General features: G+C 50.3%; 1 protein-coding gene across 8 annotated transcripts in view; it reads right to left on the bottom strand.

Moving 5' to 3' along the window:
* Window positions 1-6,850: 6,850 nt before the first annotated feature.
* NAV1 (neuron navigator 1) overlaps window positions 6,851-25,479 on the bottom strand; it is a 243,989-nt gene continuing 225,360 nt past the window's right edge. For all 8 annotated transcript variants that reach the window (XM_044762899.2, XM_044762897.2, XM_070501451.1 and 5 more), the window contains 14 exons: window positions 19,839-19,960; window positions 15,300-15,496; window positions 14,859-15,051; window positions 14,599-14,767; window positions 14,195-14,292; window positions 13,933-14,028; window positions 13,547-13,706; window positions 12,897-13,132; window positions 12,010-12,164; window positions 11,805-11,876; window positions 11,159-11,355; window positions 10,656-10,774; window positions 9,004-9,201; window positions 6,851-7,531 (listed from right to left, as the gene is read on the bottom strand). In XM_044762899.2, coding sequence (XP_044618834.2) covers window positions 7,436-7,531; window positions 9,004-9,201; window positions 10,656-10,774; window positions 11,159-11,355; window positions 11,805-11,876; window positions 12,010-12,164; window positions 12,897-13,132; window positions 13,547-13,706; window positions 13,933-14,028; window positions 14,195-14,292; window positions 14,599-14,767; window positions 14,859-15,051; window positions 15,300-15,496; window positions 19,839-19,960 — 2,108 coding nt within the window. In that variant the 3' untranslated portion in view covers window positions 6,851-7,435. The remainder of the gene's footprint in view (window positions 7,532-9,003; window positions 9,202-10,655; window positions 10,775-11,158; window positions 11,356-11,804; window positions 11,877-12,009; window positions 12,165-12,896; window positions 13,133-13,546; window positions 13,707-13,932; window positions 14,029-14,194; window positions 14,293-14,598; window positions 14,768-14,858; window positions 15,052-15,299; window positions 15,497-19,838; window positions 19,961-25,479) is intronic.

The raw sequence follows: 25,479 nt of genomic DNA on the forward strand, positions 1-25,479 counted from the left end.
CCTATTTGAGAATGAAACCTATTAGCTGAGAATGGATACATTTTTTTTTCCCCCAGAGAAATTATGGATGGACATTTAAGGGGTGGAGGAACGAGAGTGGTTTAATATGCATGTCCCGCTGGTTGATGAAGTGGCTCGAGGTACAGAGATGCCCCTAAATACTGGAGCAGGCGGAGAGGCAGACGAAGCCAGGCCGCGACTCCTAGCCCACTTCCAAGCCTGCTGATGCTAAACTGATAACAATCACGTCGTCTGAGGTTTTTTCCAAAAGTGTCATTCCTCGACTTATTTTGAGGAGATCTGTAAACACATTTGTCACCTCCCGTGTAGGGGCGCAGAGGGGCGTTGTGTTACCACAATTTCACGGGGAAAAGATTGCCTCTTGGACACTGCAGTTCCACAGTAGGGAATAAGGAGACTTCTTGTTTTCCTTCTCTCAGTGGCCAAGGGAAGCTGAACTCCATTAGGACAGGTTAATTAGAATTAGGTGGATTCACTTTTATACCCAGAAGAAAACTTAGGGAAGTCCAGAGGGTGTATGTTGTTAAACACTGTGGCTGTGGGTGGAGGACTCCAGGACCCAACTTTGGGGCCGGACGTTTCCAGTTCTGGTGACGGATGCTGTGTCCACAGTGGGCAAGCAAGAGCACCGCCCCCCCCCCCCCCCCCCCGCCCCGCCCCGCCCCGCCCCAACCACAGGGGTCAAGAGACTCCCGCTCAGGATTTGAGGATCCGACATTTCCGGGCAGGTGGGTTTTACCTCTGGATTAGGTAGATAACCACAAGTGGTCTCACCTTCCAGATGGAGGAATGGGCCACAGCAGACAGAAGCCAGACAGAGAGGGAGCTAGAGAGCCAGCGGACAGTACAGGAGATAACTTTATTGAAACGCAAATGGCATCGAACAGATGAATCTTGCTGGGAGCAGACATGCCTGATGGGTGGAGGGCCCAGGTGAGGGGAGGGAGGGGGGCCACTTTAGCTGGCCCCGGCATGGATTCCATTTTCAACCAATTTGTTGTTTAAAACGAATTACCCAGGGGACAGCCCCGCTCTCTTCCTGATTGTTACCGCAACTATATACAATGGCTTGCTTTCTAGGGTGTTTTGCTTCTCTACATCGGATAGAAAAGGGGTTGATTGGGAGAGGGGAGAGTCAGATGAGAAGAAACATAAACACACACACACACACACACACACATATCCCGGTTTGGGGTTTTGTGCCCAATAAATTAAAAAAAAAAAGTGTTGCAAAAATTCCTGCCCACTTTCCACCTGAGGTTCGCCAAGCATTTGAGAAACATAGACTCCATCGCATAAACAGTGCTGCCTAAAACAGGATGAGGCCGGTGGGGGGGGGGGGGGTGCGGGCAGCAGGGAAGGAATCCAGCAAGGGTGGGAATTCTTTAAAAAAAAAGATTGTTCTGTTAAAACGAAAACAAAAACACATGGGGAAGTGGGAGCCTCCTGCACAGCAGCAGCCCAGAGACCAGCTGGATCCAAGGGCTCTCGCCTCATCATCCACCGTCTCCGGTCTCAGAGAAATGGCAGGGAAGCAGGAAGATCCCACAGGAGATGACCAAGGGCCCCCTCGCCGGCCTTCCGGGGCCGAGGGGTGATTGTAGTGCAGTTGTTTTATACTCTCCTTCCTCCGAGGCTTAGCTCCAGAGCTCAGGAGGCCTGGCATGCTTGTCCTCCACCCACAAGCTCTCTGCTGGGGAAAATAGACAAAATAGCTCGAGACAAAACCAGCTGTAAACAGCCTCATCTTCCCCATGGCCCCATCAGCTGGAGTCTGTGAGTTTGGAAAGATACGAAGCTCCCTTCAGATTTTTAAAAGATTTTATTCTCTTGCCATGGCTAGGTAGCTGTGTTTCCAAGTCGTGATGTGGGGAAAGGAGAGGGGGAGCCCAAGGACTGAGCTGCCCCAGGACTGTGCCTTCATGGTGCTGAGCTCTCTCCGTGAGCCCCGAGGAGCGTGGAGAGGGGCCTTCCTGGGAGCCTGGAGCCCCATGGCTGTCTGCGCCTTGGGAAGGAGGTTCTGGCCAGGTTCTCAGACCTGCAGAGCCCTTTATAACTAGAGTAGGGAGAGGGATGTTGCTAAGAGAACAAGTTGTCACGGAAATACAAATTAGATGTTTTGACTTTTCTCCTCCTGTTACATAATCGGAAAAGGCCCAGAGTAGACACAAATAATCCAGCAGAAGAGCCATCTGGAAGAGACCTCCAGCTGCTGTCTTCTGCTGAGGCCCCTAGTGTGCAATTTCAGAGCCATGGGGTTTTTCCCTGAAGGTTGTGTTGACTAGGAGAGATGCAAACACATTGCTAACCTCCGCCCAAAGCACACACACCTTTTCTTGGCGTTATCAATAAAAGGAGAACCACAGACATAAGGGAGCGTGAGGAAGGTGACTTTGGAATTAATGCTGATGCCCACATTACAGCTGGACCTTCTTATTTTCGGTCCTAAAGCTCCTCAGTGTGGGGCCTCTGATACTTGGCTTTCCCCTTAAAACAGTGAGTTTCAGACTGTAGTGGGTGTCAGAATGACCAAGGGGCTTCGTTGAAACGCGCATTCCCAGGCCCTCTCCCCAGCTTCTGATACAGCGCGTCTGGGACAGGGCCTGAGAATTTTGCTCTTAGTTCCCAGAGGCTGCTGGTGCTGCCGGTCTGGAAACACGTGTTGAGACCCCTGCTTTAAGAAATGAAAGAGCTGAATCAAGGAACCACTGGCTCACTTACTTCCATGACTGCTCTTGGCAGAGAAAATCCTCCATGGCATAATCATTAAGAAAAAGAGCCAGAACAGCAAAGTGGGAGGACCCAGTCTATGGAGTTTTAATCTGGAACTGGATGGGTCTCTCTGCAGCTTCCAAATTTCTATCGCTGTCCTCACTTTGAGACTACACCATCTTCCAGTTTGCTCCCATCTTTCCCAGGGTCGGTGGCTGGCAGTGCTTGCTTCCAGGGCTAGGCTGAGCAGACAGGCACACATGGACCCTCGGCAGTGGGAAGGGCTAAGTGGCTGGCCCCACATATCCCTGATCGGGTTGACTGAGGACTCATGAATACACAAAGCTGACTCAGTTATAAAGGACACTATCTTCAGGCTTTGGCTTTTTGGGAACAGTGTCCCCGAGACCACTTTATTACTTATGGTGTCTGTAGTGGGACCATGAACCAGAACTCGCTAGTAATTACTGGTCATCCTAAGAGTGTTCCAGCATCCCACTAGCATATCCATCTCCATGAGTGAACTCTGCAAAGCACATTTCATCTCATCACTGGGGTCGGCTCATAAAGTCTACTTATTAGCTTCAGTTTAGCTAAGGCCCAGGAGGAAAGAAAGGAAAAAAAAGCATGAGGAGGGGCTACATCTGGTGACGCCAATCCCTTCAGCGCTTGAAGCCCTGTGCTAACTGTGTAGTTAGGACAAGAGCAACTTCCTCTCCCAAACACCTGGCAGCAAAGAACCCTTGAAGCCCCACGCAGGCTCTCCTGGATCCTGGTTTGCAGGACCAAGTCCTACTCAGTTGGGCAAATTTCAGCCGGAGGCAGGGTTCTGCAGGTGGGTGTCGTCCCAAGTGGGGATGTGGGCAGTCTGTGAGAAGCTGCAGGCTGCCACTGCTCCCCTCCTCCTCTGCAGGAGCCCTCCAGGAATGAGTTCCCTCTCAGATCTCTGAAAGGGGTATCCTTCCCAATAGTGTGGCCCTTGTCTCAGGGAGCTAAGAGAAGAGACGGTGGGATTAAATCCACTCGGAGTCTTGCAAACCAGGAAAACCAGAGGGCAAGAAATGAAACGGAAAAAAAAAATCCCTATTTTGTCTTAAGTCCTTAAGGAGCATGGATAGGTTAGTTAGAAGTTTGGTAATTCAAGCCAAAAACTTGGACTCCGGGGTGGGGTCTCTCCATGGGCTTTTCACAAGTCCTTCTTCCCCGCCAGCCTCCGGCTTCCCAATGGTCGGACTACATGAAAAAGACGTTGGGTCAGGATTCACACACAGACAGAGAAGCACCGCAGAGCTGCCACAAAACATAGATTTTAAAAAAATACTCTGTGAAGCCTCAGAAGACAGGAGACAGCAATGGCTCACTGCTCCTGTGAGAGAAAGAGACACACACACACACCAGGTCCCGTGTTAGCCTCAATCACCTAGCATTTTATTTTGGCGCCTAGGCAGGGATGGAGAAACAAATACACTGGACAAAACAGGTTGGTCTTCTTCATCCAGAAACGAGAGGGACTCTGCTGGAACCTCTCCTGGAGCCGTGGCTCTCCCCAGAGGTTGGTGTTGGGTACTGAACCATGTCGTCTGCGAGCCAACTTTGGTGAGGAATGAGTTGGGGGCTGGAGAGGGAAGGCATAGCACAACTTCCAGTCTTAGGTAGGCTGGATTCTTCTGAAGGTCCTGGGGTCAGGGTAGGGGGTTGAGAATTTAGCTATGGGACCCAGTTTTTCTTCTTTGAGGGATCCCAGTAGTCCCCACCCAGAAGCAGGTGCGTAGCTAGGAGAACGCTGTCGATTTGCTCTTGCCATTAACTCTAGGGCAGCGAGGGGGAGCTCAGGTTTCTGCTTCAGAAAAGTCTGGATGAGCGTCCCAAGGGGTTATAGCACCATGAGGAGGCTCAACCTTCTGCCGTTGCCACGTAACCATGATGCCTTTGTGAGATGATTGATCCCCACAGTGAGGGGCCCAGGTGTGCAGCTGTAAACAGGGTCCCAAGCTCCAGAGGGGAAGCTGAGGCTGCAATACCACCGCATCAGATGGGAACACGCTTTCTGGAGGAGAGCAGCTGGAGAACTGGGCTAAATGCAGCCGTCAGCTGAGAGTAGAGGGCGGTGCATCCAGGAATAGAGGTGAGAAGTCCTAACACAAGAGGCCTCCAGAATCAACTTGCTGAGGATCCAAATAAAAGTCATGGTGGTACCCACGGTTACCAGGGAGACAAGAATCCCTTTGGGGGCTGAGGCAGTTGGAATGGAGGAAGGGGTTCCCCCCTTTCCTCTGTCTCAAGTAGCCAGTAACATCCATGACAGAAGGCACTGGCTGGGCAGCACCAGAAAATAGAGTTAAGGGCTCAACCATCTGATTAAGAGTCTAAGCCTTGCCAGGGGATTGCAGCCAGGAACAGAGTTCAGAAGAGGCCTGGGTCCAAAGAAGGCCCATCTGGTCTTCCCTTCCTCCCAAGTTAGAATACCTGCTCCAGGGCCTCCTCCTTCTGCACAGCAGAGACCTTAAGGCAGTGATTTCAGCACCATCCTTGGATGGACAGCCTCTTCCCACCACAGGGTTGCCTATGTTACAGCTGGGTTGGTTGGGGGTCTTCACAGCTCATGGACTTAGCAGCAACAAGCAATACTAGTCTCCAGCGTCAAGGAGCCTGTCAGCCCTGGGAGCCACCAGGTGGATGCAGAAGCTTTCTTGGGGAGCAATGGACTATTTTTTGGACCTAAATGAAAATATTCTGAAGATGCAGAGGCATCTACTCCTTGTTTGGGTGGGACAGAGCGATCCAGGTTAGGATGCCCACAGATGCTGAGACGGTCTTGTGCCACTTCGGAATCCGCAAACACTGGGGCCCAGGAGCAGCACATCTTCCTGATCTGCAGAGCCCTCACTGCAGCCTCACCGGGGAGCTCAGCCTGGACCTGGTCCCAAGGGGACTTTCAGACATGGGAGGAAGGGGACTTGCCCACTCAAGATGAGCAGGATGCCATAGTCCTTCAAGTTCTATCTTAACTGATCCCAGATCTTCTGCCTCCAAGTACTGGACATCAGATCAAAGGCTTCTTTCTGGCTGGCTCCTTGGGTTTTGGCGACATTTCTTAGATGATCCTGAAGGTCTAGATAACAAGGGGACGTATGCTTGATGGAGGTTAACTCTTCCTACTGGGTTGTGAACGTAAGAACCCAAGTCTTATCTCTTTTTTTTTTTTAACCTAGTGACTGGTACACAGTAAGTACTCAATAAGTGCTTGTTGAATGAAGGAACATAGACTGCCAGCCTTCAGGCAACTTCTGTAAAAGGAGGATCTCTTTGGAAGGCAGATCTTTGCCACCAAATCAAACTCCTTGAGCCTTGTATTCCGATTGGGAGTGTCTCACGTGGATGTGCAGTCGTACGTGAATCACAAATCGTAAAGCCCAGCTTGGGATTTTGGACTCCATCAGGCAAAGGCGCTGCCATCAGAACAGTGCTGTAAGGGGCTAAACAGGGCGCCAGCCAGACGACTGCTTCTAGTTTCCTGGTTCCCCCAGGCCAGGGGGAAGCTTAGAGTAGACCTTCTGTCAAGATGCCGGAGGCTGGCAGGGGAGCTCCTGGGCAGAATGTGTGCTTTCTCAAAAGGGAAGTCAAGGTTCCTCTTCTCCCACTGGTTTGGAGCCAATGCTTCATGTCCCATGCAAGCCCCAAGGATGCCAAAGATAGTGGCATAGCAGGTGTCTACTGGTGCCAATTAGATGGCGTCAGATTCTCCAAAGAAAACCCACTCGGAAAAGCCAAACCAGCCCCTGGAAAAGCAACCCAAACAGCTCATGTAAGGAAATGGAAAAGAACAAACCAAAAAAGGAAAGGAAAATAAATAGGCAAAGGGGAGAAAAAAATAGAAACAAAACAAAAAACAAAAATAAAAAATAAAAAAAGTAGGGTTTATTGACTCTCATGCATGTTAAATTAGAGGGTATAAGACAGACTCGCAGTCTTTCCCTGAAGGCTGTCATGGTATTTTCGTGGTTTGGCGACTTCTTAGCTTGGCAACCATCTCGTCAACGTCCCTGTGTCATCCAGAGGGCAGGGTGGGCAGCGCTGTCTCTCCGTTGGCACTGGTTTCTCTCTCTCCAGCTTCATCTTTTCCTTTTTTTTTTTTTTTTTTTACCTTTTACAGATTGATTTAAACATTTTTTAACCCACATGCTTCTTTTTCTGGGCTCCAGCCAGATCTCTGGGGGAAGAGCTGTTGGCAGTGGTGATGGAATTGGGTAGGGTCTGCGAGAAATTCTGGGGAGCTTCTGCCTCCCTCAGATTTCCCCACACAGGACTGTGTCTCTCCAAGTTGCTCATGAGAATCAGTTAGGAACTACTGCAGGTTTTTCTGATGTCTTCTGAACCCCTCCCCAGAAAGCCCAGGAGTTTGTAATTGAGACAAGAAATCAAGGGAAAAGACCCAGAATCATCTTTTTCCCAAAGTCGTGAGAGGAGGCCAGTAAATGTATCCAGGGGACACAAGGTCCCACTCCATCCCACCAATCCTTACGAGGAAGTTCTCAAAGGGGCAGCACCAGGACCCTGCCCCTCTCTGTCACCTCCTCCTCCTCCCTCCTATTCTCCTCTTGGGCCGGAGAGTCCGTGCTCTGGAAGAGGAGAGAGGAGAGGAGGAGCTGACGTGGCTGATGTCAGTGTTCTGCTGTCCCGGGCGACAGTGACCGCTGGACCCTCAGAGCGTTGCCTGGAGGTTGGGGTCCAGGATGGTTTCTCGATCTGGAGACTCAATGTAATTGGCAGCTTCTTGAAGTTTCAGCAGCATGGCCATCTAAAGAGGGTCAAAAAGATGGACTAATGAGAGTTGGGACTTCGGGTCCTGCCCACAGAAGGGAAACATCAGAAAATCTAGATTGTGGGTCTGATCTGTGGTTTGTAAGTGATTAAGGGCCCAGAGGGTCTAGAGGCAGTTCGTGAAACAGCAGCAATGCCTGCTCGCCCCCTATTTGTAGACATGCACGTGTGTAGCAGGTACTTGGGAGCGCCTGGCTGTACGAGGTGCCACGATGCGAGGCGAGGGGGAAGGGTGAACAGACGGGCCACCCCTGTCTCCGGGGTGCTCACACTCCAGTGGAGGACACACAGCGTCTGTGCATATGTGTCTGTACAAGAAGGCACATGCCAGCTCTACTGGGGGGCATGTGGAAGTGCCAGAAGGTCTCTAACAACTTCTCCTTCCCACACATTGTACCCCAGCAGCTGGACTCAGTGCCATCACGAACCTGTTCCTCCCGGCGCCCAGGCCCCACTGCTTCATGTTGAGGCTAACCTCTCCAGGGTCTTCGCCTCCTGCCTCCTCTTCCCACTTCCAGACTGTGGCCCTCCCCTCCAGCTGAGCAAGCCCAGGGGCGTCTCTAGTGACTCTGCCCTCCACCCTTCTAGAGCCACAGTTCCTAATGTCTTCCCATTGAAAAGTGTTTTTACACGGATAACATCTGTTTTCAACAAAGGCAAAATTTAAATCAAAATGTATTATGACGAAAGCAGAAGAATTTCCTACTTGAAAGGCAAAACTGCAAGGTCACAGGATTTGTGCATGTTAAGCTTTAATACAATCTTATCCTCCAAAAAGGTTTTACTGATGCACGCTGCCCCCAGCAGAGCAGGAAAGTCCGTGCTTCCACACACACTATTCTTGCCAAGTGGATGGTTATCTCCTGGTTTAAATATGCGTTTGCTCAATTGTTAGAGAGGTGAAGGATCTTTGCGTGTTTTTATTGGCCATCTGCATTTCCTCTAGTCAAATGCCTGTTCATAGCCTTTGTCCATTCTTCTGTGTGGAAGTTTTCCGTGGAGTTTTGTATATTCTAGATATCAATCCTCTTTTGGTTACAAACGTGGCATCTATTCCCGCCAGTTTGTCACTTGTCTCAGCCTGCTTTCTACAGGGGGTTCATGACATCTGCTGAATGGAAGCGGTCCTCGGGGTGTCAGAGGGCTGAGATGGAAGCACAGAGAGCTCGTGGGTCTGCGACCACCCTCTTTGGTTGATTTTCCTACCCGGAGTGCCTGAGACCCAGGGCTGTGCTAGAATGCACACTGCCGCCGGCATTACTATTGAGCTAAGCCAGGTTGCGGGCATGCAATCTTTATGACCAGGATCCCGACAGTCAGAGCTCCTACTGGCCTCATCCTGGCCCAGGCCTTGCTGTCTCTCGTCAGCCTCAGGCCCCCATCAGGGTGTGCATGAAGAATTCAAGTCTGTAATAGTGTTACTTTTAACTTAGAACGGCTTCTACTCACCAGAGGGTCCGAGTCCAGGGAACTTGGGGTGCTGTCTTTGACTGTCCTGTCCTCAGGAGGGGAGGCAATGCTGTGAGGGCCCACGGTGGGTGGGGGCAGGTGGTACAGCTTTGACTGGTCTTGTTGGGCTGACGGCCAGGGGAGAGTGTCCCGAACCCACTCCACTGGGTCCTCCCAGGCAGCTTTCTGTCCGTGGACCTGGAGAGAAGCAGAGATGGGATTACTGGGAGAGGAGTCCATAGCCTGTAAGCTGTTCATGCAGTCTCCCCATGGTGGTGCGTCTCGCTGATGGTGGTGTGTCTCCCCATGGTGTTATCTCCCCACAGTAGTGTGTCTCCCCATGGTGGTGTGTCTCCCCGTGGTGGTGTCTTTCCCTGTGGTGGTGTGTCTCCCCGTGGTGGTGTGTCTCCCTGACGGTGGTGTGTATCCCTAATGGTGGTGTGTCTCCCCGTGGTGGTGTGTCTCCCCATGGTGGTGCGTCTCCCCATGGTGGTGTGTCTCCCTGATGGTGGTGTGTCTCCCTGATGGTGGTGTGTCTCCCTAATGGTGGTGTGTCTCCCTGTGGTGGTGTGTCTCCCCGTGGTGGTGTGTCTCCCTGGTGGTAGTGTCTCTCTTTGGTGGTGTGTCTCCCCATGGTGATATGTACTTCCTCAAATATAAAGCCTCGGAGTTTTGATCCCCATGGTATTTTCTTTGAGCTTCCCAACAAAGGAAATAAATTGGCATAAATTGGTTAACCCTTTTGGGGAGTGGTTTGGCAGACTGTGTTAAACTTAACACGTAGAAATCTTATGCCCCTATAATTTTACTTTTCAAGTAGGAAATTCTTCCACTTTAGTAATAATACCTTTTAAAAAAAATTTGACTTTGTTGAAAACAAAGATGTTATCTCTGTAAAAATGCTTTTTAATTGGAAAACTATTAATAATAATGCTGAATTAAATGAAATGATGATTTCTGGCATCGGTCTGATAGACAGCATCTCTAGAAATTTACCAGGTCAGCAGGCGATACCGTTCCATCACAATGACAGATTACTTTCATGGACAACACATGACCAGTACGGTCCATCACTGCCTCATAGCCCATTAGTGCCGGAATGGATCTGAGTGATCAGATGCCCTAATTTGCAGGTGAGAAAACTGAGGAGGTTTAAAAAAATGACATCTTCCTTTTGCACAAAGTTCTTATCCTAACTTTTAAAAATTTTATCACATATTTCATTTGTCTTCAAAACAACCCAGTGATTTAGGCAGAGCAGAATTTATATCTCCTTTTTTACATATGAGGACATGAACTTGGCCAAAGTAACATTTTTATTAGTAATAATTGGGTTTTCCTTAATTCTGAGCTCTATTATTTCCCTGTTTGCTCTGATCCTTAGAGAGTGGTCTGAGCTTGGCGTAGAGCCAGAAGGCCCAGGAGTGGAGACATGGCCCCAGTGGCTGTGGTCATCTAGCCCTTTGCTGAATGCTGGCTGAAGGCAGGACAGCAGCTTACGTCTCTCCAGTGCCTTCGAGCACCTGTTAGGAAGAGAACCTAACTAACTACAGCACTGAAGACTGCGGGGGCCACACGGAAGAAACGTGTCTGCCTTGTTCAGTGGGACAGCCTGGCCTTGGGATTGAGTGGCATCAGAGGGTAGGGCTCACCTTGATCCCGTCCTTGGCTCCTTCCTGTAGGTAGGGAATGATAGAGTTGTTCCACAGGTCAATGAACCAGGTCCGGAAGTCCTCAATGCCAATGGGACAGGACAGAAAGAAGCAGGGGCCTGGGAAAAGGACGGGGCCGTGAAGATGGTGCCTGGCTGGCAATCTCATAAATCATGCTTCACAGGTAGAAGGGAGGTGAGGGAGTGAGGGGAAGCTTTTAAATCCCCTCCTAAATGCTTTCCCTCCCTTTTCCCATTAATTGTGGGAAACCATGAGGGACAGGTGTTAGCTTTGTGATGGCTGAAGCGATTTGCCCAAATCGTGGCGCTAATTGCATTGGGAATGCTTGTTAAGTAATTACGTGGTTCTGAGTCTGAAGCCACAGGGTTTACAGATCCTTTACATGCTGGAGACACCAGAAAGAAAGGGCAGCATCCCTGCAGGTGGCCAGGTCGGAAAGGGAAGCCACCTCCTGACCCCAAGGGGAAGCTGCACCCCAGTACCGATGAGGAAGTCTGAGGTGCTGTGCTTCTCAAGGAAGGTGTGGAGGTGGTACCACAGCTTGGGCACCCAGTCGAGCACCCGCAGGAGCTCCTCCTTGTTGGCATTGACGTCGCTGTCTGACTCTACCAGCTTCCTCCTCAGGTAACGGACCAGGAAGCCATTGGCCGGCTCCACATTGTTGGAGAAGGTCAGCATCCTGCCGCCGGGGATGGGGAGAATGGGGTCAGGGTGGCAGTGGGGACGCTGTCAGGTTCATCCCCTGCCAGCCTGCCCCTCCTCCTGCCTGCCTCCCACTAACGCCTGCTTGGTCTCTTCTCAAGTAATGGTGGGGTCAAGGGAACTCAGGGCAGCAGCCCTGGGCAGGCAGAGCTGGTTCTCAACCAGTGACCTCTTCAGAGAGCCACCTGACCTCACTGACCCGGATGAGGGGTGTGCGGGCAGAGAACCCGAATTCCAGCAGCCTAGCTGCGCCTCCCTCAGCCTGCGGTCCTCCTCTGCCCTGTGACGGGCATGGCAGACCCGCCTGCTCCCTCTTCCCTGCCCAAGGCTTGGCTGCTCTCCCGCCCTCTGGCCCGACCCTGGGATTCAACTGCTTTACAGACTCTCGGGTGGGATCGAAGGTTCATCCAGGGCTGCGGTTCTTACCTGAAGCTCAAGTGCAAGCCATGATTGGGGGTCATTTTTACGGGCTGATTGGTGGTACCGATAATGTAGGGACTGTGGGAAGAAAGAAGAAAGAGGTCCCTCTAGACTGTCTTCACATGTGCACCCAACAGAAAGCTTGTAGGCTGGCCTGGCCCGGGCTCCCCGTCTTCCCACTGTGGTGAGTGTGGGCCTGACTCCAGCTTACCATTTGTGGTACTTGCAGGTGAGGGCCCCATTGACCAGCTCACTGATGGAGCCTGCTTCACTCAGGTCATCCAGGAGGATCACCAGGGGCACGTCCCCGATCCCTGTCTCCCGGTCGATCTGGTTGGCCAGGTTGGAGAGATAGAGCTGCAGATCCTGGAACAGGAGCAGGCAGTGGGTCAGCACTCGGGAGTTGTGAGAACCTGGGTCAGCCTTGGAAAGAGGGGTTCAGCTGAAGCCGTGCTAATTCTGGGTTTCCCTGGGGCCCTGGTTCCTGTCTGATGCACTCGCACATTTGATTATAGAAGGGAGACTGAGAAACATAGGTCCCAAAGGCTCTAAGGCAACCCCCATAAGCAGGGGACCCTAAGTCACCCAGAGGTGGGGAACACATGCTGCTTCCTAAATGGACTTTTGTGGGCTGGTCCTATGACCTCTCCCAATGGACAGGCCTCCCGGAGCTGGGGAGCCAAGATGTGAACCAGCTCCAAAGTGTTAGGGTGTGCCCAAGAGACTTCTGGATTTGAAAGGCGATGGCACAAGATGTAACACTTAGCTCTGAGTGCTTCCTCCCAGAAAGCCCAACGGCAGAGAGTGATATAAAAAGAAAGGTGGAGCGAAGAAAATAACAGAGGAGAGGGGTGGGACTGGTGGGGTCGCCAGCGAGGGAGGTAGCAGTGAGGAGGAGGGAGTTCAGTCAGTGATCAACCCAAAGGAAAGGAGGCAGGGGGTGAGGAGGCAGAAGCGGGAGGAGAGCACGGGAGTGGGGAGGACACTTGGGCAGAGGGGAGGGGAGGGAAAGGAAACGATGCGGCGGAGGGGCCCATGAAGGCCCCGGGGGAGGCTGAGGCCTGGGCAAGGCTGGCGGGGGTCTCGGGGGGCAGCCACCTTGCAGGACTGCTGGTGCATGTTGAAGGTGCTGACGATGCCCTCGGTGACCTCGCGGCCAGAGCGCTCCACCAGGTACTCGGCCAACCGATTGGTCAGGTAGGTCTTGCCGGTGCCGCTGGGGCCCGAGAGGACGAGGCGCCGGTGCTTGAGCAGCAGGCTGATGTAGTGCTGCATCATGGGCTTGGGGATCAGCGTCTCGAACACCAGGCTGTCAACGCACTTCTCCTTCAGACCTGAACCCCAGCCCCAGAAAGCACGAGTCTTGACCAGGGCCCTGAGGATGGCAAGGGGCCCTGAGGACTGTTTCTTCATCTAGGAGCCCAGTGAAAAAACTTAGAGCCGCTCGCCCCGTGGTTCCACGGGAATCCCCTAACGCCTAGTTTCGAAAGTGCAGATCTTATTTTTAGGGACATGCTTGGAGCTTCAGGTGCCTGGGTGGCATGAGAAGCCCAGCTTGGCAGAAACGTCCCTGGGAACAAAAATCAGGGCTGGGTCCTACTCATCTTTTTGTGGCTCATGTTACTGGAGTGCAGGGACCTTCATACTGCAGCTTCTCACTGAATTCTTGCTGAATGAATCAGGATGCACCATCTGATGCTTCCCTCCCCCCTTAACCCCATATGGCCACACCCCGAGCGCAGACGGACCTTTGAGGGAGACGGCTATGTTATTGACCCCTCGGCGGCAGGGGGGCAGCTCTGGGGGCTCCGCATCCAGCACTCGCTTCACGTGGCTGATGCTGTAGCTGTGGACAGACTCAGTGCTTAGCCCCAGGGTCGAGGCCGGGTCCATCTTAGAAATGTAGTCCTGAAGGAAAGAAAGGGAGAAGAAGAAGAAGATAGTGAGGAACACCGAGAAGACACCGACACAGATGGAAAAGCCACAAGAAAAACGAGCAGCAGAGGGAACAAAAGTCCATGGGGAAAGGGAGGGGCATGCCTTTCCTGTTCAGCATCTCTCCGTAAAGCCTCTGAGGTCCCCAGGAGCCCAGCGCCTGACCAGCAGCCTTTGAGGAACACATGTACCCCTTTACCTTGAACACTTGGAAAACAGCTTCATCCAGCATCTTCCAGTCCACTTTTCCGCTGACCTTGCTGCATCCCAGGAAGAATTCCTGCTGCTTCAAGTCCTGTGCGGCCGAGGTAGAAGCACTGAGCCTCAGGGCAGGTGAATCCAAGAAAGGGAGCCCCTCAAAGGCCTCAGGAGTGGAATATTCTGGTTTTGGGGGGTATTCAGAGCCCAGATTCTCTTGGGTAAAAACGACAGTGTCACCAGCCCTCCTTGAAGTTCCTTACCCCTTTGATGATGTGCTGGGGGGGCATCCTCACCACCACCCGAAGAGTCACTTCCTCCTTTGGACCACAAGTGCTGATGCCATCCATGGGAGATAGGTCTGCAGGCAGAGACAAGACGACTAGTTTTAGGGGCCCCCACAGGCTGAGCAAAACCTTCCATCTTAATCCGTTCCAAATAACCCTTGATTTACCACAAAGAAGAGACAGAAGCCCCAAACTGAGAAGTAATTAAGGTCGAGATACTATAACAGCTCTTGGTGTCCCGTGACACTGGCATCTCCTGGATTTAAGCTCCTCTACCTTCCTGACCCAATGAAGGTGCCACCAGAGCGAGCGGGATGGTGTAATAAGGACCCAACCCCTTTCTTCCCTCCACCCTATGGGCTCTTCTCCTTCTCAGGTACCTGTGTCTGCGAGACTCGGGCTGAAGGAGTGGGTGAGGGCAAGGCCCAGGGAGCGGCGAGGGGATGATAAAGCCGACGATCCAGGGGCCTGCCCTGGAGTGGAGCCCGAGGAGGGGCCTGGGGCCACCTTCAGCCGATCATTCTCTGCCTTCAGCAGGTCCACCTCCAACTGTGGCAAGAACAGAGGGCGGGTGGGCAGGGCTGGACAGGCCCCCAGCCTTGGCCCTGCTCCTTCCCTAGCTCTCGGCCCAGACACTGACCTGCATGTTGTGCATGGTCTCCCGAAGCTGGTCCAGCTGGTGTGCAGAGTTGAGGGCCTCCAGGCGGATGTCCGTCAGCTTCATCTCCTTCTCCCACAGCTCGGAGCGCAGCTCTGATACCTCCTTCTTCTCTGGCTCCTCCTCCTCACTGGCGTGGAACAGCCTTGGGTGGGGAGCTGAGTGGGCGGGGCCCCTGTAAGACAGGGAAGGGGTCAAGCCTGGCTACGAGGGAAGTGCTGGAGACACAGGGGAGGCTGAGAGCCGAGGCCAGCAATCTCGCTTCCTCTGCCTGAAGACAGTCCGTCGGCAGTGAGAGGAGAGGCCCACCCCTTGGTCTTGTCTGCCCAGGGAGAGGGCTGTGGTGGGGGGCTGTTAGTCCAGCTCTGGCCAGCCGTCTACACCGGCTCCAGGCTGGGGCCCGGGCAGGTGGAGGGTACTTACTCGGTGACATCGATGCCCACAGAGGACGAGGTGGAGGACTTGATGGAGGGCGAGGCCGTCTCTGTGGAACCGTGCTGCAGTTTGGGGGACGAGGGGGCCGAGGAGTCGGGAGTGGCAATCTCCTCGATGTCAGAATACGAGGAAGCTGACTTGGGCCCCTTTTTTATACTGAAAGCTTTGTTGAAGGAACTTCGAAGCTGGAAAAAAGCAGATGTGGGGAGGGAGACGTCAGGCTCCACTCTGGGGACGGGGTGGGGGGCTGGCTGGGGAGTTCTGGGACAGGTGTAGGGTCGGGGAGCTGCTTGCTGTATTTAAGGCTCCCTCTTTAAGGCTTCACTTGATTCATGGGCTACGGATGTAAGAGTTGCCTAGAAATTGGGGCTGAGAGAAAGCAGAACCTTCTATCGCCTGCTGTTGTAAGCTCTGGGAACTTCTAGGGTCTTCTCTCTCCCCTGGAGGAACTGTGACCGAGAGGGATAGAGAGAAGCCCCCAACAGGTCACTAGGTCCCTCTCGGCGATGCAATCCTGCCTTCTCTAGCAGACCAGTACCTGCTCAGTCTTGAGCCTCTCTCATTTGGGCCTCAGGATCCACCTCTGCCCAGGCTCGTGAGACTAGACCCTATCCTCCTGTCCACCAGAAGCTGACACCACCACTCTGTGGACATCAACAGAAGGGACTGGCGTCGAGTCTCTTTCAGCACATCACAGAATGGTTAGAACCGCCAGATACAAGAGCTTCTCCTATTTCCAGCAAATGCCCTGGAAGAGGGGATACTTCCCGGCATTTCCTCAAGGTACATGGGGCAACAGCCTGTTTGATCTCAGGAATCCATCGATGAGCTTGGGTGTTAGGGATGTGAGCTGGAAGTGCAAACCAGGGTCCTGGCCCACACCCGTCCTCATGCATCCAGACAGCATGCACACACACAGGGACACAGGTGGAATGGCAGCAAGAGACAGAGAGTAAAGGAGGGGTCGAAGGCTAAGGGGACAAAGGCAACCCAGACCCCTGGGGCAGTGAGAAAAGGGGACAATCTGAGGGTGCTCTCTCCAAGTCTCTCCTGGAGCAGAGGAAGGCTGCTGATGCTGGCTGGAGCTGACGAGCAGTGTGTGTGGGCGTCTCTAGCAGGCGGAACACAAGGAGGACCACCGGCTGTGATGGGGATATGTGTGCGAGAGCACGTGTACAGGGGACACACGCTCACTGAGCAGTCAGGCTCAAAGGTGCCACAAAGCTCAGTTCTCAGTAGAGAAAAAGCAGAGCTGACTTGCTCGAGATTGCAGAAGTGAAGGGAGACCTGCGATGGCACAGGCCTTCTAACCCCCGATCTGACGAATCTTCTCGACACCACGCCTCCTGGGAAGCTGTGTGTGTGTGAGTGTGAATGAGAGTGCGCATATGAGTGTATGTGAGAGTGTGGGTATCAGAGTGTGTGTGTGTAAGTGTGTGTATGAGAGTAAGTGCATGTGAGTGCGTGTATGACTGTGTGGATGTGAGTGTGAATGAAAGTGTGTGTAAGTGTGAATATGAGACAGTGCATGTGGGTGCATGTGTGTATGAGAGTACACGTGAGTGTGAAATGAGAGTGTGTATGAGAATGTGTGTGTATAAGTGTGAGTACATGATTGCATGTGTGCATGAGTGTGAATGAGTGTGTATATGAGAATGTGAGTGTGTATAAGTGTGTGTATGAGTGAGTGCATGTGAGTGCATGACTGCGAGTGTGTGAATGAGAATGTGTGTATATGTGGTGAGTGAGACAGTGTGTGTGTGTAACTGAATGAGTGTGTGAATGAGAGTGTGTGTACATGTGGTGAGTGTGACAGTGTGTGTGTAACTGAATGAGTGTGTGAGTGTGTGAATGAGAATGTGTGTATATGTGGTGAGTGAGACAGTGTGTGTGTGTAACTGAATGAGTGTGTGAATGAGTGTGTGAATGAGTGTGTGAATGAGAGTGTGTGTACATGTGGTGAGTGTGAGTGTGTGTGTAACTGAATGAGTGTGTGAATGAGTGTGTGTACATGTGGTGAGTGTGACAGTGTGTGTGTAACTGAATGAGTGTGTGAATGAGTGTGTGTGTATATGTGGTGAGTGTGAGTGTGTGTGTAACTGAATGAGTGTGTGAATGAGTGTGTGTGTATATGTGGTGAGTGTGAGTGTGTGTGTAACTGAATGAGTGTGTGAATGAGTGTGTGTGTATATGTGGTGAGTGTGAGTGTGTGTGTAACTGAATGAGTGTGTGAATGAGTGTGTGAATGAGAGTGTGTGTATATGTGGTGAGTGTGTACATGTGGTGAGTGTGACAGTGTGTGTGTAACTGAATGAGTGTGTGAATGAGTGTGTATATGTGGTGAGTGTGACAGTGTGTGTGTGTATAACTGAATGAGTGTGAATGAGTGTGTGTAGGAGTACGTGGGAGCATGTGTGTGTGTGTACAGGGGTGAGTGTGTGAATGAGTGTGTGTGAGGGCATGCAGAAAGAGAGCCCGTGACCACATCTGCGGGAGCCTAAGCCCTCTGGGACCCCTAAATCCCAGGTGAGAAGAGGGTGCCACGTGTGGTCCAGTATTCCCAGAGCAGAACTGCCGGGGGTGCTGACTGGTGTTTTGTAGGAAGGATTCCGTGGTCAAGTGAGTTCAGGAAACAATGCATCAAGCAAAACGAGACAGGACCTGCCGTGGGGGCCATCTCAGAAGCTCCGAGCGGCGCGCTGTAGAAAGCGCAGCGCTTCTCCAACTGGACGCTGGCAGCGCTTTCTAAGGAGCCTCTCAGCGGCCTAGAGTGGACCACGCTTGAGGAAAGGCGAAGCTAGACAATCAGGTTTAAGTAGTTTTCCTGGTGTTTCAGGCCCTTCCTGTCCGTGCTCTCCCCCACGCAGGGCTCCAGCCAGATCCCCCCGCCCCGCTGCTCCCTTCGATCAGCAGTGTCTGCCGAAAGAATCGACACCCTCCTCTGCCATGGGAGCCCCGGCTCGGCGCGGGTGTGCCTCCCGCGTCTGTGGTGCTCTCCCTGCCCTCTGTGAGCCTCTCTCTGTACGAACTGTTAACACCCGCGGGCTGAGTTAAGCATTCTGGCACCGCGGGATTGTCATCACTTTTACACCCGATATGGTTTTTTGTCTCCCCAGCAATTCTGCAGGCTCTTGAGGGCTGAGATGACAGCCTCCAGCTTTCATATACTGCACGAGGTTGGGTCAGGGTTAGGGCGGACCTCAGAGGCTGGTTTGTCACGGAAATTCTGAGCTCACTTCCCGTTGTCTGACACTATTCTCTACTCCCTGAAATGTCTTTGGGAACTCCATGGATGCTCACAGGGCCTCAGGCTTGGGTGCCCTTGAACGGACCATATCCCTCACTTACCTCTGCCTCATCTTACCCTAGAGCTAAATCTTCAGGCCAAACTGAACGGGCCTCCAGAAATCGTGGTCAAGACAATGTTCACCCCATGATTCTCTTCTAGGGGTTGATGGAACAGAAAATAAGACAGCACCCTTTCTGAGAAGGAGGGGCTCCATTTGACTGCTTTTATAACAGGCCGATTTTGTCACAGGGGAAGACAGGAAAAGGTCAGGATTTTGTCTGACGGTCCCATTTGGCCCCGAACCAGACCACTCCTCTGTCCTCGTGTGGGGCAGCCGTGGATGGACCATGCAGTGGGGCAAGTCAGGAACTCTGGGGTGGTGGTTACGGTTAGTTTTATGAGTGGCTGTTCTTTTTTTAGGGGAGCGGGTTGCTCTGGGAAATGGGGAAGGTATGGCGAAGGGAGAGAGAAAATGGGGGAGAGGAACTGGGTCTCTTACCTCATAGACCTGGAAAAAAATAGGGATGTGAAGTCAGCATTTTGAAGGGAAAAAAAAAGAAGCAACACTTAGTCACTCATTGCACACAGCTGGTGGCTATCTGCACTGCACACAGGTCTGCGGCCAGGCTACTGAGCAGGGACGGGGGCAAGAAGTCTGCTGGGGGTCCTCGCCGGACCAGAGGCAGCAGACCAGCTGACAGCATTTTAGGCCTGCCTCAAGAATTTCAGAGAGGTCGCTCAAAGGCAGTTTACAGTTATCTGGGGAAAAATCAACCCAACTACCTCTGAACTAGTGAAAGGTAATAGAAATAATCTGAAGTAATCTGGAAGGTTCCACAAATACTTCTCCAAAAAAATTGAGGAAAGGCCCTCCAGCAACATCTGGAATGAAGGGCTTTGTCCATAAACTCTTCTCTCCACAGTACAGAAGGGGGAGGGGCTGGTGAGGCATTCCCTTCTGGATGTTTCTCTGTTGCCAATCACTTGACCTAATCCGAACGGAGAGCCCCAGGAAGCAGATGTGTAGGAGAGTTGGAGGGACGGCCTCAGGACAAGTCGGGAAAGACTCGGGGAAGGGAGAGAGAGTTCAGCAGACCTTGCTCTGCACAGACTCAGCTCAGGGCTCAGCACTGGAGGGACTCTAGCTTGGTTAATCCTGGAAGGACCCGCTCCTTATGCTGAGGCGGAGGGGGTCCAGCAGGGTTCCACACAGCGCCCGCCCCCAAACCTTTACCTACCCAACTCTTTTTTTTCTTCTTTTTCGCATCAGCATCCTTGCTGCTGCCAATGCTGGAATGGCTGGTGATGCTGTTGAGGCTCGAGATGCTATCCGAGGAGTTCTGTCTCTTGATCCGAAGTTCTAGGGGCGAGTACGAGTGGCAAGAACACAGTCAGGGCAGACTTAGAGAAGACGGAGGCTTGAGGCAAGTCTAGCTGCAGAAGGGAGAGAAGGAGCCGACCAGCTCCTAGGCCCACACCACCCAACCTCCGGAGCATCCTTCCAACAAACATCTACTGAGTGCCAACCATGTTTCAACACACAAAAAAATGCTACAGGTAAGAAAGCAGGAAGCGATCCTGCGCTCAGAAGCTCCCAGTCCCGTAGGAGCAACCGCAGTGCGCGAACTACTCAACTCAGCTTGAACAGCTCCGAGGGGCTCCCCTAAGGCCAGCCCTCTACAGCTTTATGGAGACATCAACCGAGCATTTTTCATGATTTTCTCCAGCCACACTTGGCTGCCTGGGGAGCCAAGGCCATGCGCTCTGCATTTAACCCGAACGAGCTTTAGTTTTCTCATCTGGTGGGTAGAAGATCTTTTCCACCCTTAGAAAAGGTTTGTGATGGCCCAAAAGATGACCTACTTTTCTACAACAGGGGAGGAAAGGGTTAACAAAGGAGGCGATATCTGAATCTTGAAGGAACATAAGTTCTTTCAGATAGGAACATTAGAAAAGGTATTTAGGGGTGAAGAAACAGCACATGCAAAGGCCCTGTGCAAGGCAGGAACCTCCGGGATGGAGCAGCACAGGGGGTGACATGAGGGGAGGGTGGAGCGGAGGCCCAAGCCAGGGCAGGCAGAGCCCGGCATGCCTTTTACCGTAGTCTGCCTTTGTGCCGCAGGCAATGGGCAGCAGAGAGTCTGAAGCAAGAACGCACAATGACCAGATTTTTAAGCCTTTTTATTTTGAAATAATTACAGATTCACAGGAAACTGCAAAGAAATGTACAGGGAGGCCCTGTGCACCTTTCACCCCATCTCCTCCAATGCTAATGTCTCGCATCACTAGAGTACAAGGTCAAAGACGTGTTTCTTCATAGAGCTTACTACAGCAAGGAGGGGAAGGACGGCGTGGAGGGAGACGAGGCCGGGGCAGGGAGCTGTCTGTGATGGTTCTCCTGGTCCGTGAAGGAGATGTGGGTCATATTTGTTATGTTCTTGCTCTCCCTGTGACCAGCAAAGGATCTTTAAACTCTAATTTTCCCTTCATATCACAGGGAAAACCAGACCTCAGGATCTGGTGTGGGAAGTACGTGAGTTCATAAAACACACAGTAAGCCTCTGTTCAGTGATTATCACTCCAGGCGCATGACACGACAGAGTCCTCCCAGGTCTCTCAAAAGGTGGAAAATTCTCAAGAAGATATACTGAACTCAACTAAAGAATTTTTCGTTTGTACAAAAACGGATACATGTGTCCACATATACTGGTATATGCAAAGAAAATTATTTCTGGAAAGACTCACAAGAAGCAACTGGCAGTAGTTACCTCTGGGGAGTGGATTTGCGCATGTGCAGGAAGAGGGGTTTTATCTCTCACCTCGTCCCCTTTTGTGTAGTTTATATCAGGCTGGCGAGCTGTTACTGTACGTGCCGGAGAGCTGGTAGGCAGGCTTTGCGGCCATCGGATCTCTGTTGTGACCACTCAGCCACGCTATCGTAGCATAAAGCAGCCACAGACAATGTGTAAATTCGTGAGCGTGGCTGTGTGCCAGTCAAACTTTATTTTAAAACAGCTGGTGAGTCAGATTTGGCCAGTGGGCCACGGTTTGCCAACCCCTACTTCACATTTTCCCCCAGGATATGTATCGCTTTTAATGATGAAAATAAATTTAAGTAAAAATTAGTTAATGAAAAACAAAATGAAGGACAGCAAAATAAAGCACATGCATCTGTCTCACCAGTGACTTGGAGGTTCCAGTTAGTTGTGAGTCTATCAATTAAATTTTAAAAATAGGCTATATAGTACTTTTAAAGGCAAATGATATGTTTCAGAATCAGTCTTCAGAAAGTTAGGAAATCTTTGGGGGCATTTTTAATCTTGTGCCACACATATTTATGACCTATTTACAAGTGAAATAAAGTTAGGTATCACCACCTTAAGCATCAACTCTTGGGATGCCCCTCGAAATCCTCTTGACCAAGTTGAGTCCAGGTCACCATGAACTGAGGAAAACATGAACGCTCACAGCGGAAGAGAGGATGCATTTATTCACTCAACACACATGTATATCTGAAGACTAAGGTGTCTTTGGGAAACCAGAAATGGCTTAGTATCCCAGATCCATCACCTAGGAGCTGTGTTTAAGCAGCTTACTTATTTTCTCTGATCGCTCTCTCCTCAACTATAGAATGTACTTTATCGGGTTGTTATCTGGAATGAATGAATGAATACAGGCAAAATGCTTAGCAAATGCCCAGCATATGGCAAGTGCTCAGTCAATGCTGGCTGTTACTATTGCCACAGCCGGAACACATAACGCAGGAGGAGAAGTGATGGGAGACAAAGCTAGAAAGAAAGGTCTGTCTTAGGTCAGGAAGAGGGGGCACCGTGCTAAAGGTCAGGAAGAGGGGGCGCCATGCTAAAGGGTTTACGATGCATCCTCTTTCCCTTTAACTTGCTTTTCTGAAATGTTTCAAACACAAAGAAATACAGCACAGTTCAATGGAAACCCAGATGCTCTCGCCCTGATTTAACAACTGTTAATATTTTGTTATGCTTGTGCTCGTGTGCTCTCTCTTCCTCCACGTACAAAAGTGCACACACACATACACACAAACATACGTACACACAGATATTTTCTTGCACAATTTGAAAACAAGTTGCAGACAACGTGACACTTTACCCCCTAAATCCTTCAGGATGCACCTCCCAAGAATAAGGACATTACCCCACAACATCATGACACCTAAGAAAACTAACAGTAATTCTTACAGTTTAATCTCTCGTTCATATGCAAATGGCAATGATTCCTGATGTTAACTGACATGACTGGATTACCCTGGGGGCAGAGTCAAGGAAGGACCGTAGTAACCCAAGACCAGGCAGGAAGTTACTGTAATAATTCAGAAGAGTGGCGAGGACCTGAGCCAGGGTAGTGGCAAGACCGAGGAGGGATAGAAATGAGATCTACAGATCTATAGCTATATCTAGCAGCTACATATATACCAGACTGACTACATAGGGTGAAACAGTGAGACTAAAGGAGGACTCCTGTATCAGCAGTTCAGGTGACCAGGCAGATGATAAAACCTATAATGGGCGGAAGGAAAGGGCTGGTGCAGTATTCGTAAGGGAGGTGGAAGGAGCGCCTTTTAACACTGGACACGACGAGTTAGAGACACCTACCAGGTGAACTACGTGGACACTCCAGAAATAGCTGGAAACAGAGGTATGGAATTCAGGAGAGCTACACAGATTAAGAAGAGACGTAAACCCTAGAGAGTCAATAAATGAACTCGGGAAGTTTGCAGACTATAAGATCAATACACAAAAAAACCAACTGTATTTCTACATACTAGTAATGAATAATCTGAAAAGGAACTTAACAGGTCTACTTACAATGGTATCAAAAAGCAAATTCAACAAAAGCAATGCCAAACTCTCTACTGACAATGGCAAAACACCATCGAAGGAGCGGAAGACTAAAGAAACGGAAAGGCACGATGTGTTCATGGAAGACGTCAATTCATATACAGAGTCAACATGATCCATCTCAAAATCCTAGCTGGCTTATTTGAAGAGATTGACGAACTGATCCTGAAATTCACATGGAAACACGAAGGGCACAGAGTAGCCAAACTATCTTGAAGAAGAACAAGGTTGGAGGACTCACACTTCCTGATTTCAAAACTCACTACAAAGTTACAGTAATCAAGGCAGGGTGGGGCTACCTAAGGATAGACATATGAACTAATGGAATAAAACTGCAAGTCCAGAAATAATATGTTTATGGATAATTGATTTCCTACAAGGATGTCAAGATAATTCAATGGGAAAAATGGTCTTTCCAACAAATGGTGCTGGAACAAATCGATAGCCACTTACAAATGAAGTTGAACCCCTATCTCACACCATATATAAAAATTAACTCAAAATGGACTAAAGATGTAAATGAAAGAGTTAAAACTATAAAACTTTTAGAAGATAATATAGGAGTAAATCTTCATGACTTTGGATTAGGCAATAGTTTTTTAGATAGAACATCTAAAGCACACACACACACAAACTAAGGGAAAAAAACAGATAAATTATGCTTCATTAAAATGGAAAGCTTTTGTTCTTCAAGGAATACTATCAAGAAAGTAAGTACAACCCACAGAATGGGAGGAAATATTTGCAAGTCGTATATCTGATAAGGGTCTAGTGTCCAGAATATATTAAAACTTCTTAAAACTCAACAGTAAAAAGACAACCTGATTAAAAAATAGGCCAAGGATTTGAGTAGACATTTCTCCATGAAGATATACAAATGGCCAATAAGCACATGAAAAGATGCTCGATATATCCTTAGCCATCAAGGAAATTCAAATCAAAATCACCCACTAGGATGGCTATAACAAAAAAAGGACATTAACAAGTGTTGGCAAGGATGTGGAGAAATTGAGACCCTCACACGTTGCTGGTGGGAATGTAAAATGGTGTAGCTATCTTGAAAATCAGTCTGGCAGTTCCTCAAAAAGTTATCATATGACCAACCAATTCCACTCCTAGGTATGTACCCAAGAGAACTGAAAACATATGTCCACACAAAAACTTGTACATGAATGTTTACAGGAGCATTATTCACAGTAGCCAAAACGTGAAAACAACCCAATGTCCATCAGCTGATGAATGGATAAACAAAATGTGGTGTATCCACATATGGAATATTATTCAGCCACAAAAAGGAATGAAGTACTGATATGTGATACAACGTGGATGAATCTTGAAAACATTATGCTAAATGAAAGAAGTCAGTCACAAAAGACCACATAGTGTATGATTCCATTTCTATGAAATGTCCAGAAAAGGCAAATCCATAGACATGGAAAATAGATTAGTGGATGCCAGGGGATGAGAGGAGACTGGAATGGGGAGTGACTGCTCAGGAGACGGGCTTTCTTTGTGGGGTGATGAAAACGTTCTGGAATTAGATAGTGGTGATGGTTACACAACCTTGTAAATATGCCAAAAACCACTAAATTTTATGGGATGTGAATTCTATCTCAATTTAAAAGAAAAAGGAAGTTATGGAAGCTACAGGAGAGATGTGAACACCAGGGAAAGTGTGTAGAGTCCTAAGAAAAAACGCTGTGTCTGGAGTCCTGGGAAATAGCCCACTTGAGGAGTAAGGAGAGGAGAAGGAGTGGGTTCCACAAAGGAGTCGCAGCAGCAAGAAGAGGCCAAGATGGGAATGGGACTCAGAAGCCAGGGGAGGAATTCAACAAAGGAAGGAGATCTTAACAGGGTTGAATCTTGGAAGTCTTGGGGTATTGGCTGTGTGTGTGTGTGTGTGTGTGTGTGTGTGTGTGTGTGTGTAGGAGAGGTTTTCTTTGAGCACTGGTCTATGCCTGGCACTGTGGTGGATGTTAACATACATTCTGATTTCTCTGAGCCC

The sequence above is a fragment of the Equus asinus genome, chromosome 30 (genome assembly GCF_041296235.1).
Source record: "Equus asinus isolate D_3611 breed Donkey chromosome 30, EquAss-T2T_v2, whole genome shotgun sequence".
Lineage (NCBI taxonomy): Eukaryota > Metazoa > Chordata > Mammalia > Perissodactyla > Equidae > Equus > Equus asinus.